Raw genomic sequence first — 21,243 nt, forward strand, 5'->3', positions numbered from 1 at the left:
TTCAATGCATTAATAATCAAACAATAATTTAGTTTAGCAATTAGTGCAACTTTACATTTTTATTCATAATTTTTAACTAACTGTATTTCTTTATTTAGAACTAAGATAAACTAAAAATAACTAGAAATTGTCTAGCAAACAAGAGGAGCAGATTGCACATTTGTAACCAAATTAAAGCATGGCTAATAGGTGCACAAATTACAATAAAGTGTGTTTTCTAAAGATTTTTTTTTAATTATTAAAAGTGCCATCATGGGAATTTGGACCTTCTTTGACTAGAAATCTGTTTAGACTGTTCATAATATAATTACATCTTCCTAAGGACAGATGAGACAGCAGGAACCCAATATATTTAAACTAATTGAAAAATTCAGTTGACCAGAAGCACAAGAGAGTGGGGTCTCTTAAAGGCCGATCAAAGCTTCAGACTTTGAAGCGAAATTTTTGATGTTGTCACTCTCAATTGTCTGAATGCCTGATAGACAAACAGATCCTTCTGTCTTCCTGGCAGTTCGTTTCACTGGCAGGTGGCAAACAATTAGACACACCAATTTGTGCCTCGTGATGACATTAAACCATGAAACAAAGTTGTATGCGGAGCTCAGTGATTTGTGTGAAAGCATTTCAAAAATAATACACTTTGCAGTGGCAACTCATTTCAGGCTGCCACCTTCCATTATGGCTTTGAGCTGTGAAGACGACAGGCTTGGGCTATGTGATGCTGCTGTTCAATCTGTCTCTGAAACCCCTGGAGACCTCTCCCCCTCTCACCAATATCACCTCATCACTCACATTCATAAATACTCTGGTGGGTGAATAAATTAAAACAACATCGAGGCACTTCACCTGTCAAAGGAGTGAAACTGCATTGGCAGAATAGCCTGTGCTTCTCTTTTTACAGTAGGATCAGGGTATGATACAAGTTCAGCCCCAGATTCTGCACGTTCCATAGGCGCTGCAACAAGGCTTTTCAGAATCTCCTTCACATTCATGCCTTTTCCTTGGCTGACACTCGTTACAGAGGAAGCTGGTTTCAGTACTTCAGTTGGGCTCTCAGCTAAACTTTCTTGGGATTTCTTTACTTCGGAGGACAAGGAAGAAAGAAGTTCACTCATTGTATCTGGCACAGTGCCCGTTTCCAAATCAGTGCCATTCATGAGGCCAGTTATTTGCTCCTCTCCAATGCCTGAATCAGTATGTGGAATAGAGCTTTCAACTTGTATATCTTCAATTGGTGTTAGAATTTCTTTTTCTTTGTTGCCTTCAGGAAAACTAACAGGATTCTCTGTAAATAAACAAACAAAATAACTAATCAATTATCAAAACTGCAGTCAAAACTATGTTTTCAAGTTAACATTCAACAAGATCTATTTTTATTACTAAACAGAGTATTCAAAAAGATGGATTTACCCAAAAACAACAGCTTTGATACCCCGACGTAAACTGTCAATAATTCATACAAAATACAATGTCAATTTAGACAAATATATTTTTCAGGTATGGTTTTAACTAGAAATTGTTAAACAGAATATGTTAGCAGGCTATTCCTTTTGTATTGCGTGCAGGCAAACATTAATAAAAATATTCAAACATTAAAAAAATGTCCTTATCTCAATTCTATACAATTTTAATATCAGGCACAGACCTCTGTAATCCTTGAGTATCAAATATAGTGAAATCAGTGCATTTGCTTACACTCCTGCTGGGATGAAACTGCACATAGATAATGGAAAAATAGCATATTCTTTCATTGAATACTACAGGCAAAATTTTTTCATTATTGTTACTGTACCATAATTTGCAAGTACAAATATTTAAGCTGGCATTACAGTGATCAGGTAATACTTTGATTGCATAGGTTCCTCAGCATACTGATGCAATTAATCCAAGTTTACCGCTAATACAAGTATCAAGTGGAAATACTGCACCCAAGTGTTTTCTAGCATCACATTGTTAGATACTATTAGAAGTTATTTGTGCTATTTTTAAAACATAGCATATTATTAACATATCGATGTTACATTTCACACATTAACATGAAATGAAATTGGATTATATATTTTTTAAATCATTTATTTATTTCTATCTTTCTGGAACATTGTTTGCATTTGCAAACTTAATTAAAAACAAGTCCAGGATAACTACTCCTAAGACAAAAGCAACTTTGTATCGAGAATGTGGATGCACAAATATGATAACACTGAAAACAGCCGGATAATTGCTGTGTGATGTATGGCTAATTTTATAAATGGACACATTTATCACATCTCTGTGCTAGCCAGGATACATTTGCATTAAAATTAAAATTAAAAATTTTGTGATGCATTAATACTAAACATTTAAAATACAATTTTAAACTGATCTATGCTGAGGTATTTTTCCTATCTTCACAGTTTCTAAAATATATGGTATAAAATCAGCAGCAAATTAGTTTGGATCATAGACCCCCTTAAATAATGTTTAAAAAAAACATTAGAAATGGTGACAAAGGAGGCTATATTTAAAAGCTGCAGTGTTATTTAATTTTAGATGGTAAATTTAAGTGGTCTATGCTATGAAGCACTTTTTTTTATTCATTTATTTATCACTCACCTCCCATTAAAAGGAAGCTGTAAAAAAATCAAAAGCATTCCAATAAGAAAATAAATGCAGGCAGAAACTGCAAGTAATTTTAAATACACAAAGAGTGTGAACTTGATTGACTGTGAAATTCATTCTAAGAATTTGGTTTAGAATATTCAATCCTTATTCTACAGGAATTAAAAGAATATCCATTTGGTTAATCTTCAGGCTATATATAAAAATGTACACTTCTTAAGAAAGATAGGTATATGAACACAACCTTTGCACTTCTGCATACTTGGTACTCAAAATATAATTTTTAATTATTAAAATTGGGAACTGCTGTAATTTAGCAGCTTTTAAGCTCACGCTATTCAAAGATCAATAACATTTAGAATTATTTTAAAATCTTAAATGAGAGTCAGCTTACATTCCCTTAAAATCTTTAAAAGAGTGATGACATCAACTCTATGACAGACCGATAATTTGCATTTATATGATGCTTTTAAAGTAGAAATATGTCCCGTAGCATAACCACAAAAAAACTCAATGCTACGAATTTCTCATATAGCAAACTCTCAATTTTTGCAGGATGTCAGACTAGGCTCTAAAGAGCGCTTCACAATAGATCTGCTAAACATTGGTTTCAATTTCACCAAAAGTGCTGAATTGTTTACAGATGAACAAGACATAAACTATAAGGCTCAAATGTCACAATTCTCTCCTTTTACAAGATGGTTAATTATAAACTTTACTTTTACAAAACAGCTCTTGCAATTTTCTAAATCCAAATTTTAATAACTTCATGTTATTTTAAATTTTACCAGAATGACTGCTTTTCTACATCTATTTGTCACTGACTACTTTTCTATAGGACTTTATGAAAAAGCAAAGACAAATCTATTTTACTTTTACCTTACTGCACAAAAAGCCTACCATTCTTTTGTTGCACACAAAAGCAGCAGGAGAGTGTTGTATAATTTTTCCACTCCAGCAATAACAATCTTAATGCATTCGAGCTTTCACCAGTAGTATTTTACTGGGCAATCTTTAGCAAAGTTTTCTCTGAAAATAGACTTTGTAAAATACCAATTTTATTCCCTTATCTTTGTCTGACATTCCCTTATCTTTCAACTCAACATTGTTTCTTAAAACTTCATTATAAAGATTAAACAGGTTTTTTTTTTAAAAAGAGTACACCAACATTTTAAAGTATTTTTAAATACTACACATTTTAAACATTAACTTTAAATTTTGACATGCCTATTGTTTTTCTGGCCTCGCTCAATTTTTCCTCCTTCCTGAAAGAAGTAGTTACTACTAGGGTACAGTTATTTTGGGCATTTGATGTTTCTACAGGTACGAATTTAGGCCATGTCAGCAGCCAGTCATGAGGGCATCACAGCATGTTTGGATTCTATCCTCATCGCATAGCTAAATGGCTAGCACGAAGATGGGATCACAATTAGGTCGATACTGGTGTGAATGGCTTAGTACTATACCATTCTGTACTTACCCACCGAGCCAATTGATGCCCAAGATCGTTAAAATTAGGATTTAGGTGAAACAATGTAACTGACAGATTTATATCTAATTGCAGAACTACAGAAATATTTATTGCTATGACTGGCTAATGACTAGAAATGTACAAATATTCAAGATTCAGATCTCGAATGTCGATTTGCAATATAGATTGTAACGCTTCCTGTGTTTTCAATGTCATTACTTCAAAGAATCTGGTGTTTTGAAGCAAAACAAACAATTCAGTGGAAAAATATAACATTTTAAGAAACTGAAGTTGGGTAATGGACAAATCCACAGTTTCATAACAAATATTAAATTTTACAAATACAAAATTGAAAGTCTCAGTGGCATTTGCACTATATCATGAGTTACTATTAATTATTGTACTACGTTCTATTATACCACTTGAAACACTTGTTTAGGCTTTAATGTTAAGTGTTGTGTGACACTTTCTAAATCTATTAAGCTATCTTGAAATATGATGAGGCTAAAAGAAAACGTTCAATTCGTTTAAGCAAGCCTCAAAATAGTACTTTGAAGACTTGGGGACTCTGATATAAAGTTTTAAACATTTTGTATTTTTAGTTTTATACTCAGTGCACAATGGCACACAGAAACATGAAAAACATTAAAAGATGACGGTATTATGTTTGAGTCTGGGATACTGCTATTTGTATTTAATTAACGAAATAAACTCTTTCCCTTCCTTTTTTACTTAAATGGGACCAAAACAGTTTTCCTTTGCCAAATTTCTCCTGAAAGTGTTGGCTCCTTATAGGATATGATTGTATGAGTGCCAGGCACCCTTTGATACATCAATCCGAACAATGTATCACTTGTCATGTGTGAACCCAGACATCTTCTGTTGGCAGGTTATTTAACCATTAGGGGTATTATAATGATGTTCTCATCACACATCCACACAAATTCACATGAAACATGGGTCCCTGGACAGCAATTAGCAACAGCAGTCCAAACTTCAATTTGGTTAACAGCATTCTAAAATATGGCTTCTTTGATTGTGTTTACACTAGAACTTTAGCATTTCTGCATAATCTTTCCACTTCACACTTTTTTTAAATAGTTTAAATCCAGAGTCAAGGCCCAACTTGACTCCACTGGTGCAAGACTCTTTGGAGTCTTCACACACTTTGCTTTGCTACAATGTAAAATGTACAACTCCACTGCTGTGCTAAACCAAGTTAGAAAACATACCCAGCTAGCCCATTGGAAACAGACCGACATTATGTAAATAGTCGTGAATAAACAGAGCTCTTTCCCACTGGTAATGGGTGTAACTGTTTTGCATTGGTTCTGCAGTGGAAATGCATAATTATTTATCCCTTTAAACCTTGGCTATTTTACCATTTGACAGGTCTTACATGTAGAAAGAAACAGAATACCAGAAGTGTATACTTAATTAGAAACAGTTCAGCTCTTCTCAGAGTCCCTAATAGTCACCTAATAAATATGATCATACAAGTACAAATTGAGACATCTTGACGACTTTAGTAAAGTATTCCACTCAATGTTTATCATACAAATATAGAAGTATCTGTTGGAACTGTGTGTATTTCAAATACTAAAATGATATATCCAACTTTCTTCAACTAGGCATGATAGCTATATTCCAAAAGCACCAGGTCATTCTGAAGATAGCTTGTAGCAAAAATTACATTTGAATAACAGTTCGAGAATTTATGTTTATTTCATTCCATCAACCTAAAAATAAACAGCAATAGGTACTGAAACTTAAGTTTTACCACTCTTGATCCTCATGGTTATGAAGCTTGTAAATTTTGAATAGTTCTCATCTGTTTTCTGTAGCACTAGGTCAAATCACCTTGCAGAGACAGCCAGCACATTACCAGATTCAGTGACGTCTGGCCTTAGCTGAGTGAGCTAGCTGCCAGATGCTTTTTTAATACCTTTTATCAAAGCGACTAATGAGATCACCCCTAAATTATACAAAAATATGGACATCAGTTCTGTCAGTGACATCAATTGTTGCACAGCAGCCTTATTTGTTACACCCTTCTCAAAAGTCTTGTTTCGCCATGATTTATGAAGTGTACCATAGCAATTTACTGCCAGTTAAGTCTGTTAAATGCAGGTACTCTCTTTTATAATGTATGTGAATTAAGCCAGCATCAGTGTACATCAACAGGGAACTTCAAGTAACCATAGTTCTACTAGGCACAGTTTTGGTTGAGCAGTTGAAACATTTCACTTGCATTTGATTGCACATTTTTTCATTCCACCTCAATGTTTTTTTACACGTAACAACGTACCCACAATCAGAACAGAGTTGTGCAAGAAAAACACAAAAGTAGCAGAAATTTTTGATACGTATAATCGAGACTTTGAGGATCCAACTTGACTAAAGTAGCTCAATCATTAAATCAAATTTAAAGTTAACAAATTTCCTTTGACAATGCAAAAAGATACAAACATCAAATCTCTCACATTTTTAAATGCATATTGTCATGAAAATATATTAATTCTCATAATATTGTGATTTATTGTAAAGGTAGGTTAATAGTGGGGTTTGGATAGTTTGTGTGTGTGTCCGGGGGAGATTTAATTGAATTGGAGACAGCTGGTCTGGGGGCTTTGATGCAACAAAAAAGGAGCTAGGTTTGAAATGCTAAATATGTAAACATGACTGAAGTTTTAGAATGTGGGGCGTAAGGAAAATTTGCATGTTCAGATAAATTAGGTTAGTTTGAATTTCAAAGGGTTTGTAAGATGCTACACCTAGCTAGGAGAAGTTTATTTTTCCCAAAGGTTACTGATAATATGAGCACTATGAAAAGTTTATATTATGAGAAAGGTAAAGTTTCAAAGACATATCAGAACAGTGGAATTTGCATTAAAAAGGGGGAAACGTGTATAAAAAAGATGAGGCTGTGTCAGAGGAGAAGGCATTCTAAGATCTAACACAAGTGTGAAAAGCCTCCGGCCTCTATGCATCAAGTTGCTAACTACAGGAATCTAAGCTAAGGAAACTCACTTTGAATTCTACTGTCCATGGTGTCATGTAACTTTGTCTGGATCTGTTTAAATCTATTTGTTTTTTTACACCTTAATGGAGGTGTAACTTGGAGCCAGATTAATTCGGGGTTTTAGGAATTCTTACAGTAGTAATTTGTAGACCTTTGTATTTGCTTGAAATCCTTTCTTTTGTTAATAAATGTTTAATGTACCTTTCTAAAACCCTCTGAAGTCATGGTAATCTTATTACTTCTGAATTCAGGGCATGCATGTCGAAATAAAATACAAATTGCAAAATAGTTGCGGCCTTGTGGATTTGATTTGCCTGGCACACATCATCTGCCACGTCATAACAATATGCAAAATAAATAAAGACACTCCAAATATAATTTGTGTAGTATTCGGAACCTCGAACAATCAAAATGAAAATCAAAAATACATGTAAAAAAACTTAATGCAAGGAAACATAACTATAAGGCCAACTATAAAATTGTTGACATTTTGCCAAGTCATGCAAAATAGCAGCTGAAACTGTGGTGAACTTGTACAACAGGCACTCAGCCCAGTTGGTCCTAAAATGGCAATCAGGGTTCTCTAAACGTCACAGGATTCCAATTAGCATGTTAGAAGATCTACTGTCTAACCTCGGAATGCACACCTGCCACCTACTAAAGGCTCTGAGTGTGATTGATGTTCTATTCCTGTCAGGAGGAAGGCATAATCCATCATTTTGGAGTGCTAGTACCCTGTTTCTAGCAGGTGAGAGGCCTCAACATGTTCCCTACCCATCTTTAAAATGTGCCTACATTGAAAATCTTTCCTATTCTATTGGCTTAAAGGCTGGGGATGGAATTTTCTGAGCCTGCTGGTGGTAGGTGTGATAGGTGGCGTGCACAGAAAATATGGCGGGGCCAGCTTCACGATAGCGTGAAGGCAGGTGGTGATCTTCCCCTCAGCCTGCCAACGCGAGCCACGTTTCCAACTATCAGTCAGTGGGGAGCTAATTGTAATACATTAGCATATAAGTAAAAGGCCATCCTGCCAGGCTCTTGGAACCAGGCGGTATCGTCCATCCACATCAGAGGGAAAACAGGCCGTGTTTCACAACAGCACGCAGGTGACATGCACTTGGTGGCCTTCACTTTGGGGGAACTGAGGTGAGTGGGTAGCAGCGTTCCCCACAGCTTGCCCATTGTTTACAGGCCTCAGGGGTGGGGGAAACTGATGCCTGGCCCCGCAGGTGACGGCTGAGGTGTGGGGGTGTCCAGCGGCAAGTGGCCAGCCTCAGAGGCGACTGCTGAGGGGCGGGGGTGTCTGGGGGAAAGTGCTGGCCAGTCTTGTAGGCAACTGCTGAGGGGGGGGGGGGGGTCATGCTGCCTGACACTGCATCCCACACACAGGTGGGGGGGGCGGGGTAAGCGAGGGATGTGGCCCACATTATGGACACCTGTATAAACTGACCATGCCTCTGCAACAGAGTCAGATCAGGCACAGCCACAGTGATATGAATGGGGTCAGGCTGCTAGCCTACCTGCCCATGCAAGCAGCACAGAGGCACCAAAGGGCCATGAAGCACTCCATACCTTATGCCCCCCTCACCCCCGCCTAGGCACAGACTTTGAGTCCCCCACCACTTTATTAGACCGCGGAGCAGTTGAGCTGCACATGTTGTACAATCTCTTCACCAACGCTGGTCATGTAGCAGTCACTGCTGGAGGTGCTCACAGCCCCTTGCAATCTCAGCATCCTGGTTTGGACCAGTGTCTCCTATGTCATAGGCTGACAGGGCAGCCATGCAACGCATTTATCTCTGGCCATCCGAGGGGTGACCAGCATTCTCTGGGAAGCATTAAGGGCCTGTCACACCGGGCCAGAAAAGGTGCTAAGTACAGCTATGGTAACCACGACTCTCTCTCTCTTACATGTTTAAGGAGGACCAAGTCAGGATCGTCGATCCTGGTGACCTAGCTGTATGCCTGATGGCCTACAGAGATTGTAGAAGACAGAGGAGACAGCAACTGAGGCACCTGGCTGCACAAAGGCAGGAGCAGCAACCTCATGAAGAAGAGGCAACAGGGGCTCCCACACAAGCTGCTCAGGAGCGAGTGAACCATGGCTGGTTGGCGCCTAGTGACACCCAGGGTCTATAGATGCCGCCTGCCATTCCTGCAGATGACTGAGAACCAGTGTCGTTGACAACTGCGCATGTCTAAGGACTTGGTGACTCACACCTGCCACTTACTGCAGGGCTGGGCATCAAGGGGACATGGAGGCCCCACTGCCAGTGGCTGTGAAAGTGACCATACTGCTCAATTTCTATGCCAGTGGCTTCTTTCAGGGCTCCACAGGTGACCTCTGTGGGATTTCACAATCTGCCACCCACAAATGCACCCATGAAGTCACGGATGCCATTTTCTCCATGGCACACAACTTTGTGCATTTTGCCCAGGACCGGGGCATCCAGAATGCAACGGTTACTGGGTTCGCCCTGATCTCAGGGTTCCCACAGGTGCAGGGTACAATTAACTGCACTCATGTGGCACTCAGGTCTCCATCGCTATACTCAATGGACTTCATCAACTGCAAGAGCTTCCACTCACTGAACATGATCACCAGTAACGTATCCTGCAGGTATGCGCACTGTTTCCAGGGAGTGTGCACGACACCTACATCCTGAGGTGTCACAGATCCCTGCAGTCTTCCAGGGTCCACAGAGGCTACGGGGTTGGCTCTTTGGGGACAAGGGCTACCCAAGGAGGCCGTGGCTGATGACACCTGTGCAGTGGCCTTAGACTGCAGCAGAGTGATGCTATAATGAAGTTTATGCAGCACCTCGCAACTTGGTGGAGCAGACCTTCAGGATGCTGAAGTTGTGGTTCCAGTGCCTGGACCGGTCTGGTGGAGCCCTGCCATACAGTCTGCAGAGGGTGTCACACATCGACGTCATCTGCTGTGCCCATTACAACTTGGCGCTGCAACGGGGTGAGGAGCTGGCTGAGGAGAGATGGAGAAGCTGCAAGTCTCCTCCGATGAGGAGGACGCTGACGGGGATGAAGGTGAAGGGGTCCTCAGTGATGACGACGAGGCAGGCATATTCGGGAGGCCCTCATAGCTGCCAGATTTGTGGAGGATGGTGATGACATGCAGTGAGGTGCCCCCGTAGATCCTCACAATGCAGCTGTGAACATTTGACTCCAGTCTGGCTTATCGCAGCGCCAATACCCTCTGTGAGAATGCTCCAGTCATGGAGATGCAGCAGAGGCCCTAATGGTCGTTCAATTGCAGGAGGATGATGATGACAACATGCAGTGAGGACACGCCGTAGATCTTCACATAGCCTCTGAGAGTGTCTGGCTCCTGTCTGGCCGAGGGCAGCTCACTTGCGCTCCTTGATCAGGGCCATCGCAGAGACGCAGCTGTGAAACTTCAGACGCATCTGGTTCTGTGTCCGTCTTCACCTCCTCAGCCCTTCAGGAGCTGGTGCACAGTATCACTGGTGGCAGATGCTGGTGTGACGGGGTCCAATCCCCACCTTAAAGGTGCTGAGAACACAAAGAGAATGAGAGAACTCTGTGGTACCTGCCCACTACATTCTGGCAGCAATGACCAGCACTGCCAAGGTGCAAGCATCAGTAATGTTTCCAGGGAGTGAGGCTGGACCATCACTGTGGTCTGAAGGGTGCACAGAGCACAGGGAAGAGGCCCTGGACTGAGACACCTACCTTTATCTTGAGCAGAAAGGCTTCACATCTGAGTGACAAGAACACTGCTCATCAGAACAAGGAGCCACAAACAGAGACATTCTTGGGAGTTTATTGACAACAGTGAACATTATGTAGAAGTGATTAACACCCATGCCCAGGCTGTGCAACTAATTCTCCTTAACTTTCCTGACCCTGCCGCTATGTCTTGGTGCTCCCTGGATATCCACAGCAGAGGTGGAGGCAGCCTGCTGACTGTGACGCCCTGTCTGTGATGACTTTGGCAGGTGTCCTCTGGGGGGGGGGCCGAAGCTTAGAGGGCCACGGCTTGCTTTCGGAATCCTGTTGTGTGGCAGTGGCACCCTCCTCGGCCTGTGAAGATGGTTCTACGGAAGTCACAGGAAGAGGGGAGTCAGATGGGTCAATCAATCCCAGAGTCATCTGAGTGGATGGCCACAGAGCACGCACCTGCTGATCCTCCTTCCTACGGGTGCCCGAGGGCTCTTGGCTGGCTCCGTGAGTGGAAGGGGTAGCTGGAGTGAGATCGAGCTACCCAACACCCCTCTTGTGTACACACTGTTGGAGGCCAACTATGGCGTCAGCGATAGCATTAAGCTCGCACAGCAGTGCAGGAGTGATGTCCTGAACCAAGGTCTCCATGTCGGCTGCCATCCTGCCAGTGTTGACCTTGGTGCGTTGCAATGCCAGTGCTATCACCTCAGCCTGCCTGAAGATGGATGGACTCCTCCATTGTGCCTTGCAATCTGAGGAGTGCAGCGGACATCCCTTCCTGTAGTTCCCTAGCTTGCCTTTGCAGCTCTAGCAACTGTGACATGACCAAGTCCAGAGGCTTGTCATCTGACTTGGACTCAGCAACGTTCTGGCCTCCAGCAGTCCTCAGAGTGCCGGGGGCCTGGGAAGCTCCTGCCTTCACCTGCTGTGGCTCAGAAAGTGCGATGTGCTCACCGGATCGTGATCCCGAGGCTACTCCAAAGCTAGCTCCCAACGAGGTGTGTGTCTCTGCATTGGTGGAGGGTGTGGGTGAGCGCTGTGACAGGACTTCAGGGAAGGTGTCGTCAGATTCCTCTTCAGAGATTTCTTTGGAGCTTGCTTGGAGGCTCTGGGTCGTGGACTCTGTCGGCTGCTTCCCAGATGTGCCTGCGAAGGCAAGGGCAGATAATTAGTGCATGGCAGTGGCCTATAAAAGAGGACACATCACTCACGGCTTGGTTGTCTGATGGATGTCGCGCTGCTGGATCCTCACTTTGTAGAGCAGTGCCAACCTCACCGTCAGCACAGGACCAGTCCCAGTCATCAACGGCCAGCTGGGTTTTCGAATTCTGTCAGAACGTTGAATTCTAGCATCCTTCCACCTGTCTGCAACTTTTCCCTCCTGTTGTGAGCCAGTTTGTCCTGCATGGATAGAGACGGGGAGAGTGTATCTGGACGCCTGCCGGGCCAGATGATAAGTATGCCTGGTTAGTGTGGGTGGTGAGTGGGACAATTTCATTTATATTCTTAACACAAAATAAAAAAGAAAGCTGAAACCTGGGTTTGGTTTCAGTTTAGAGTTTTTGGGAGATGGAGCAGGCAAGTCTGGGAGCTTGTTTGTACACATGCATTTTTAATGAGTCTTTACAGACAGGATGAGGACAATGACAGTGTGTGTGAAAGAGTGAATGATGATGTCCCTTGCATTGGCAGTGAGTGAGGGCCCTATCGATGTGTGATGGGTTCATGAGTGTGAGAGTTGGGAGTGATGAAAAGAGTGACTTACCCTGGCGGAACGGTGTTCATTCATGCATCTTTTTGCAGAACTGGGTGACTGTCCTCCTCTGCAGGGTGTTCGCACTGACTACTGCGGCCGGGTTGGTGCCATTGCTACCCATCCTGCAGCCAGAGCGGGGGTAGAGCACACCCTAATGGGCCTGCATGGCATCCCGCAGTTGCTCAAGGGACCCGTCATTGAAGCGGGGTGCTGCAGCATTTTTGCCTTTGCTGCCATGTCTCCCAGGCAGCGGTGGTGAGCTGGTGGCAAGGAGTGCTTTGCTGGTGGCTGCCTTTTAAAGATGGTGACCGGCGTGATACAACAATGGGGTGATGGCGAGCGGGCGAATGAGAGCCCGCCTGCCATGGAAACGGCATGTTTCACGTGAGCGAATATATCATGAGGCAGGCTTGGGAAGATACGGCATGAAAACCTGCCATTTTCATCGGCAGGTAGGACTCCATTTTGCCCGCCTGCTACCGCACTTAGTGCAATTATGGGAAAATTCAGCCCTTGGTTTTAAACACTCATGCTTTATAAACACCATTAGCCATTATATTTCACTCAGTTATACAAATGTGTACAGAAAATCTGTTGCCATCTCTGGGGCTGAAATGGTTATCTTAATTCATTTTTTAACTAGGTCTTTCTTTCTCAGGTAGTTCCTCAGAATCGAGGTTGACTTCCTTCCACTCTGGTTCAATGGGTTCTGGGTAGGCTGGTAAGTCCAATGCACACAATCTGCAGACTCTGCCACATGTGAGTGAGGTGTTGCTTTGAGGGCTGGGTACATGAGTTGTTGGGAGGTTTGCACCCTCTCTCCAATGCCTTGACATCGCCTCTGCATGTTCCCAATTAGATCTCTCTGTGTTTGGTGCCTTGGTGAAAAAAACTTCCTCCAGTTTGGTCAGTCACTAGCCAAAGGCTCTTATGAGTTGGCTGCTTCAGGGATGCTTTGAGGACATCCCTGAAGCGTTTCCACTGTTCTCCTGGGGATCTCCTACCCAGGCCAAGTTCCAAGTAGAACAGTTGCTTTGGGAGCCTCATGTCAGTGTCAGGCACTAGGGACAGTTTAATTTTTGTTCTTTTTTATTTTGTGTTAAGAAAGGTGAAACCTGGGTTTGGATTCAGTTTAGAGTTTTTGGAGATGGAGCAGGCAAGTCTGGGAGCCTGTTTGTATACATGTATTTTTAATGAGGCTTTATGACTCTTAAAGTGAAGCAATGGTTACTAAGGGGTTAGTAGTTTAGGGAATGTAAAACGAGAAAAAAACTAAGTAGAAAAAACTGTGTTGTTGCCTAGCAACAGGTAATCAGAGAGGGACACCCACTGAGATACAAGGAAAGACAAGAAAGGCAGTTTTTAATTCAGTTGGCATGGGTTTACCAGAGAGATTGAAGGCAGAGGAGTCAAAGACTTTCTAGTTGGAAATGCTGCCAGATTTCTGAGGAAATAAGTTTAGGGAACTCATATGTATTGCTCTAAATTTAAAATAGTGAATTTAGAATGAGTTTTCTGGATATCTCAAGCGAAATACCAATTGTGAAAGAACTTAGAGTGAATGTTCAGAAGTCTACTGGAAAAGAAATCTCTTTGCAACTGAGCCAGCTCTAGCCTTGGTGTGGAAATAGTGGTACTCTTCACTGCAGTGTTGGGTCTGCAGGGGCTAAAAGGGACTGCATGAGTTTCAATCATTTTTCCTTTGTGTCTGCATTGAAGCCTTTCCAACCTTTTTGTTGTCTAGTGTAATATAGTTAATGTTTCTTGTTCAATAAATGTTTTATCCTTTTGTTAAAAAGTCAACAGCAGACCCCTGTTTCAGTAAATACCCTTCACAGTTTAAAAAAAAAAATTATGGCCCATCAAACCAGGTTCCCTTCTGGGATCTGACTTGTCCAGTAATAATATCAGCTGGGATCATGACAGTCAGGCATATGAATGGCTTGTCCCACCCAGCAGTGCTGGTTTGAAACGATTAGCACCTTGCTGCTTAAACATGTTGGCTTGGGAGAAGGCACTGCTGTTAGGCCACCTTTTGTGCCACCAGATTGGAAGGATCTTGTGGAGGCACCACTTCAGTGCTTTGATTTACCTGCTGTAGGTTGTCCAAGTCTCCACAGCATATAGGAGCACAGGGATCACTGCTGCCGGGTAAACCATGACTTTGGTCTCAGGTTTGAGATCCTGGCCCTCAAATATTCTTTCCTTCAGTCGGCCAAAGGCTGAACTGAGTGACTGTCCTTGACATCAAGGCAACATTTGATCGACTGTGGCATTAAGGAGCCCTAGGAAAACTGGAGTCAATGGGAATCAGAGGAGAAAACTCTCCACTGGTTGGAGTCATACTTAGCATAAAGGAAGATGGTTGTGGTTGTTGGAGGTCAGTCATCTCAACCATCTCAGCTCCAGGACATCACTGCAGGAGTTCCTCTGGATAGTGTCCTCAGCCCAATCATCTTCAGCTGCTTCATCAATGACCTTCCTTCCATCTAAAGGTCAGAAGTGGGAATATTCGCTGATGATTGCACAATGTTCAGCACCATTCGTGACTCCTCTGACATTGAAGCAGTCCATGTCCAAATGCAGCAAGACGTAGACAATATTCAGGCTTGGGCTGATAAGTGGCAAGTAACATCTGTGCCACACAACTACCAGGCAATGACCATCTCCAACAAGAGAGAATCTAACCATCTCCCCTTGACGTTCAATGACATTACCACCACTGATTCCCCGACTATCAACATTCTAGGGATTACCATTGACCAAAAACTGAACTGGACTAGCCATATAAATAATGTGGCTACAAGAGCAGGTCAGAGGCTAGGAATCTTGCAGCGGGTAATTCACCTCCTGACTTCCCCAAAGCCTGTCCACCATTTACAAGGCACAAGTCAGGAGGGTGATGAAATACTCCCCACTTGCCTGGATGAGTGCAGCTCCCACAGCACTCAAGAAGCTTGACACGGTCCAGGACAAAGCAACTTGCTGGGCACCATATCCACAAACGTTCACTCCCTCTACCATCGACACAAAGTGGCAGCGATATGTACCATCTAGAAGATGCACTGCAGGAATTTGCCAAGGCTCCTTAGACAGCGCCTTCCAAACAAATTGACCACAATGATCCAGAAAGACAAGGGCAGCAGATACATGCAAACACCACCACATGCAAGTTCCCCTCCAAGTCACTCACCATCCTGATTTGGAAATATATCGCCGTTCCTTCACTGCCGCTGGGCCAAAATCCTGGAACTCCCTCCCTAGCAGGACTGTGGGTGTACTGATACCATATGGACTGCAGTGGTTCAAGAAGGCAGCTCACCACCACCTTCTCAAAGGCAACTAGGGATGGGCAATAAACGCTGGCACAGCCAGCGAAGCCCACATCCCGTGAATGAATTTTTTTTTTAAATTAGGAGGCAGTGATGAATTTTGTCATCCATGTCTGTCTTCGTCCAAAGAAGGTTTCTAAGATATGAAAAATGGTCTACACGTTCCAGAATCATGCCATTGGTCTGAATCTGAATGGGAAAGGTATTGTACTGTGAGAGCTGATTCGAAGAGGACCTGAGTTTTCTGAGTGTTTAGTGAAAGGCCCATTTTCTCGTATGCTTTGGAGAAGGGGTTAACAATGGCCTGGAGCTCAGTTTCTGAATGAGCACACATACAAGAGTCACCTGCAATCTGGAGCTCAATGACTCAAGTTGGAGTATTTTGGTTGAACAGTTTCCCATCTGTAAATTATATCCATGCCCGTGGGTAGTTTGCTGGAGGTGAGGTGCAGTATTGCAGCAAGGAAGATGGAGAAGAAGGCTGATGCGATGATACAGCCTTGTCTGACCCCATCCTCCAACTAGGTTTACACTTTAGCTAAAATAGCATCTGAAGCAATTTCATACAGCTGCATTAATTTTCACCAAGTGCCTTAGGACATTTTAGTTGCTACGTAGATACAGAATCAAAATTTCAAGACAGGAGGTGGCCTATTAGACCTGCAGTTGACCTTGTGTTGAACTATCTATTTTAATCACAATTATCTGTTCCTTCTTTAATATTTTTTCTCCCCTAGTTTTTGACAATGTTCTCAAGTGTTGTGATTGACTAACATTTCATAACCATTCTTAACATGAATTTTAAATTCAAATAAACCTTGCATGAAAAAATCCTCACCTGCCCTTTAGACTTCTAGTACAAATCCCTTTTATGGCCCATTATCATTGATTCACAAACCAATATAAATTATTTTTCACTAATTCCCTTCTAAAACCTTTCATAATTCTGACTGCATTGTTTTTAAACTTCACAACTCCACAGGTGCAGTGCTAGGTTGTCAGACAACCCTAAGGTTGTGCTATTCCATGCAGTGTACACTACTCCTAGTTTTATAAAATACTTCAACAGAAATCCTTGAGAATTAAACTCAAGAACCTGAACAGGCAATAGGCTTACCATTTTTTCTTTAGAAATTTAAACTAATCTACGTTATAGTGGGAAATATGAATTTGAAACTGCACCATATTACGCAAAATATATTTTTAAAACATATTAATAGGCACTTTGAATAAAAATACTGCCAACTGTCAAATGTATTAAATTGTATTAAACCACAGCACTAAAACTTCATTTGGTATTTGAAGGTGGACCTAATAAAATATAAAGTACAGAATTTTCACCAAGTTTGTTCTAATTGTAATGCCCAATATTGCAGCCCATTCTCTGGCCAAGAAAACTTTTCTTTTGTTTCTTTCAAATGCGCCCTTAGCTTGCACTAATTATTGTGCAAGAGAGGCCTCTAACTTTCCTTACCCCCTTTGATACAGGGAAGCTTGTCCCTCCAATGAACCATCCATTCTAAGAACTACCCACTTGGGGAACTATAGGTATAAAACTGCAGGTTGTAGTGGCATTTCTTTCCTGTTATTTAATAGTCTATAATGTATTTTCAGCATGATAATGGATCCTTTTTTTTAAACTCAACCCACACAGATCCCATGTGAACAGCAGGAATCAGAACTTTCTGTTCTATGGTTGTAGTCCTTTCATCAATTAATAATGCCATACCTCCTCCCTTTTTCCTTTATCTTTTCTGGAAAAATTTGTAGCTGAGCAATTCATACTTTAGTTATAATGCATTACACAATTACATTAATTAATTTGTTTTTCTTATAATTTTCATTTTAATTTTTCCTTCACTATCCTTCTCCTTTATGCTCTAAGACACTTCACTCTTTATGTCACTTTACTTGTTTAAATATTCCCCACTCACCCTCTCTGTGAGGCCAATTATACCAGAAAACACATTATGCAGTGATGGCATTGGTTCGAGTACTGCAACAGGTGAAAATGATCTGGGAATTTGTGTTCTGCATATGACCTTGGGGTTGGGGAAAGCATTACATCTAGATGTAGTACTGGTGGAAATGATTTTAGACACGAGGGCAGCAGTATGCATTTTGCCAGAATTCATTCGTAAAAATTGCTCATCATATGTGCAATTTGAAGAAACTACCCTGGTATTAAAACCATATTCAGTGAGACAATTCCTTTGCTGGGTCAAACAAAGTACCAGTTAAATATAAGGAACAAGTCACTACTATACCATTGGCTGTAGCTAAAGGGAAATCACCAACATTGCTAAACAGAAGCTGGACAAACAAGATTCTCAGATCACAATGGGTATTTAACACATTTAACCTCACCAGACAGACCTTACAGCACCTCCCATCAGTGGGTTGGTTAAACGGCACAAGTATTTTCAAAGTGAAAACCTCTGCAAAGCTGGTTTGGATGAGTCTTTTTCAGGTTGGCAAACTGTAACTAGTGGCACAGGGATCAGTGCCAGGTCCTCAACTATTTACAATCTATATAAATGACTTGGATGAAGGAACCGAATGTATGGTAGTCAAATTTGCCAATGACACCAAGATAGGTCGGAAACTAAGTTGTTAAGAGGAGGTAGAGAGTCTGCATAGGGATATAGACAGGTTAGGTGAGTGGACAAAATTTGGAAGATGGAATATAACATGGATAAAGGTGAACTTGATCACTTTGGCAGGAAGAACAGAAAAGCAGGATATTATTTAAATGGAAAAAGATTGCAGAACTTGGTGGTAAAGAGGAATCTAGGTGCCCTGGTACACGAATCACAAAGTATGCAGGTACAACAAATGATTAGCAAGGCAAATGGAATGTTGTAATTTATTGCAAGAGGAATGGAACATAAAAGTAGGGAAGTTTTACTATAGCTGTACAGGGCCTTGGTGAGACCACATCTGAAATACTGTGTGCAGTTTTTGTCTCCTTCTTGAAAAAGATATAATGGCTTTAGAAGCAGTTCAGAGAAGGTTCACTGGACTGATTCCTGGGATGAAGGGGCTGTCTTATAAATAAAGGATGAACAGGTTAGGCCTATACCCATTGGAATTCAGAAGGAGAGTTGATCTTATTGAAACACATAAGACCTTGAGGGGACTTGATAGGGTGGACACCTGGAGGATGTTTCCTCTTTTGGGAGAGACTAAAACTAGGGGACAGTTTAAAAATAAGAGGTCTCCCTTTTAAGGCAAAGAAAAGGAGAAACTTTTTCTCCCAAGTGTGGAATTCTGTTCTCCAGAAAGTATTGGAGGCTGGGTCTTTGAATTTATTCAAGGCAGAGTTAGACAGATTTTTGTTAGGCAAGGGAGTCAAAGGTTACTGTGTGGCAGATAGGAAAGTGGAGCTGAAAACACAACCAGATCAGCCAGGGTACAGCAGGCTTGAAGGGCCAAAAAGCCTACTCTTGCTCCTATGTTCCTTTTGTTGTCAAGGGGGTTGTAAGTCATGTTATAAAGCTGTGTTTGAAGATTAATATTATGCGATAAAGAATTTCAAAGCAGAAATGCAGTTGCATTCTAATCCCAAGCCATTTTTCTGTACTGTACCTTATATTCTTGGGGAGACTTTGATGCACAGACCAAGAAAAAAAATGGAAGTATCGTGCAAGTTGACAAATAATTGGCCAGATGGTACTGCTACCAAAAGCTGATCTAAATGTGTAAGGAATACGAAATGACAGTAAACCACAATGGAGATGATGAATCTACCTTTACCCATCACTGAAAATCATTTGCAGCAATACTGAAGTGCTTTATTCACCAAAATGGATTGTTCAGTGTATACCAACATCTAAACACAGACATAAACTCCAAGTAATATTTAATGAACAATACCCACCAGGACTTCCAATTCCATAGACTATTGTTTGGAGTCAGAGTACATCAGCAATATTTCAAGCAGTCATAAGTCAAATACTTCAAGGCTTCCTGGCATAGTGTGTCTTTTGACATTTTTCTGACTACTGGTAATTCTGAAGGTAGCTTCAAAATTTAAGCAAGGTATTCATCAGACTGGAGTGTAAAGGAGTTCGCGTGAAGTTGACAAAGAATAGATTGCTTGGACTTATGGAACATCCTACTGGCAAGACAGCTGAGGTTATTGAAATGGCACTCAGATCCAACATATGTTTCTTCAAACTTTTAAACTAATATGAATGTTTTTTTTATTGACCACACAGATACCCTGCAGATGCTGCTAAAGCTTCAGAAAAGAAGAGAAAAGCTAGGCTTGGTCAAGAAAATGCAATGAAGCACTTCGCAAGTCTAAACAGCGATCTAAGTATAAACAGTGAAGTGTTAGTATACAATGATAGATGAATTATTGTCATTAACCTGTAATCCTTGGTCATAATCTAACAAATGCAATTATTTCTTATATTGGAAAATGGAGAACAGCAAACAAATACTTTATTCCCTAGATGTTAAGCAGTAGCAAACACAAAATTGGGTTAAAAAGAAAGCTCTTCAAAGAGTTCCACAAGTACTTGCATGGCCAGAAATTTACTTTGGTCACTGATCCAAAGTCAATAATAGCTAATGAAATCCAAGACAGCTATCCTAACCCAGCTGATATTAGAATGCAATGCTGGGCACTAGCTTTTATTGATGAATGAAATGGAGTCCTAAAAATCCATATATCTATTAAATATAGATGCTCTGCCAAGGTAGTAAGAAAATATTTAGCAGTTTTTGATGGAGATGGAAACATATTCAATACTTATTTATAAAGTAGGGCATTTTGGGAAAGAAACACCTTGGGAGACATATAGAAATCCAGTACATGTTCAGTTATGCAACTATGTATTAAATGGATGGCTAACCCATTTGAAAAATGAAGGCCTTGAGCATAGGTCTGTCCAGAGATAAAATAGGATTCAGCATATTAAGTGCTAAGGTCATACAATCAAAAGCAATAGGAGGAGTAGGCCATTCGGGCCATCGCATCTGCTCTACCATTCAATAAGATCATGGCTGATCTGTTTGTGGCCTTAACTCCACTTTCCTGCCACTCCTCAAAACTCATGTCAATCAAAAATTTGTTTAACTCAGTCTTGAATATATTCAATGACAGTCTCCAATGCTCCTTGTGGAAGAGAATTCCAAAGACGAACAACCATCTGAGAGAAGTAATTCCTCTTCCTCTCTGTCTTAAATAGGAGGCCCCTTATTTCTAAACTGTACCGAGTCCCCGACAGGAAACATCCTCTCAGCATCTACCTGGTCAAGCCCCCTCAAGATCTTATATGTTTCAATAAGATCACCTCTCATTCTCCTAAACTCCAAGGAGTATACGACCAGCCTCCTTAACCTTTCTTCAGAA

General features: G+C 41.4%; 1 protein-coding gene across 2 annotated transcripts in view; it reads right to left on the reverse strand.

Moving 5' to 3' along the window:
• nbeaa (neurobeachin a) overlaps window positions 1–21,243 on the reverse strand; it is a 1,069,212-nt gene that overhangs the window by 667,271 nt on the left and 380,698 nt on the right. For both annotated transcript variants that reach the window (XM_041199054.1, XM_041199053.1), the window contains exon 30: window positions 847–1,285. In XM_041199054.1, the coding sequence (XP_041054988.1) occupies window positions 847–1,285 (439 nt within the window). The remainder of the gene's footprint in view (window positions 1–846; window positions 1,286–21,243) is intronic.

Source organism: Carcharodon carcharias, chromosome 11 (genome assembly GCF_017639515.1).
Source record: "Carcharodon carcharias isolate sCarCar2 chromosome 11, sCarCar2.pri, whole genome shotgun sequence".
Taxonomy (NCBI): Eukaryota; Metazoa; Chordata; class Chondrichthyes; order Lamniformes; family Lamnidae; genus Carcharodon; species Carcharodon carcharias.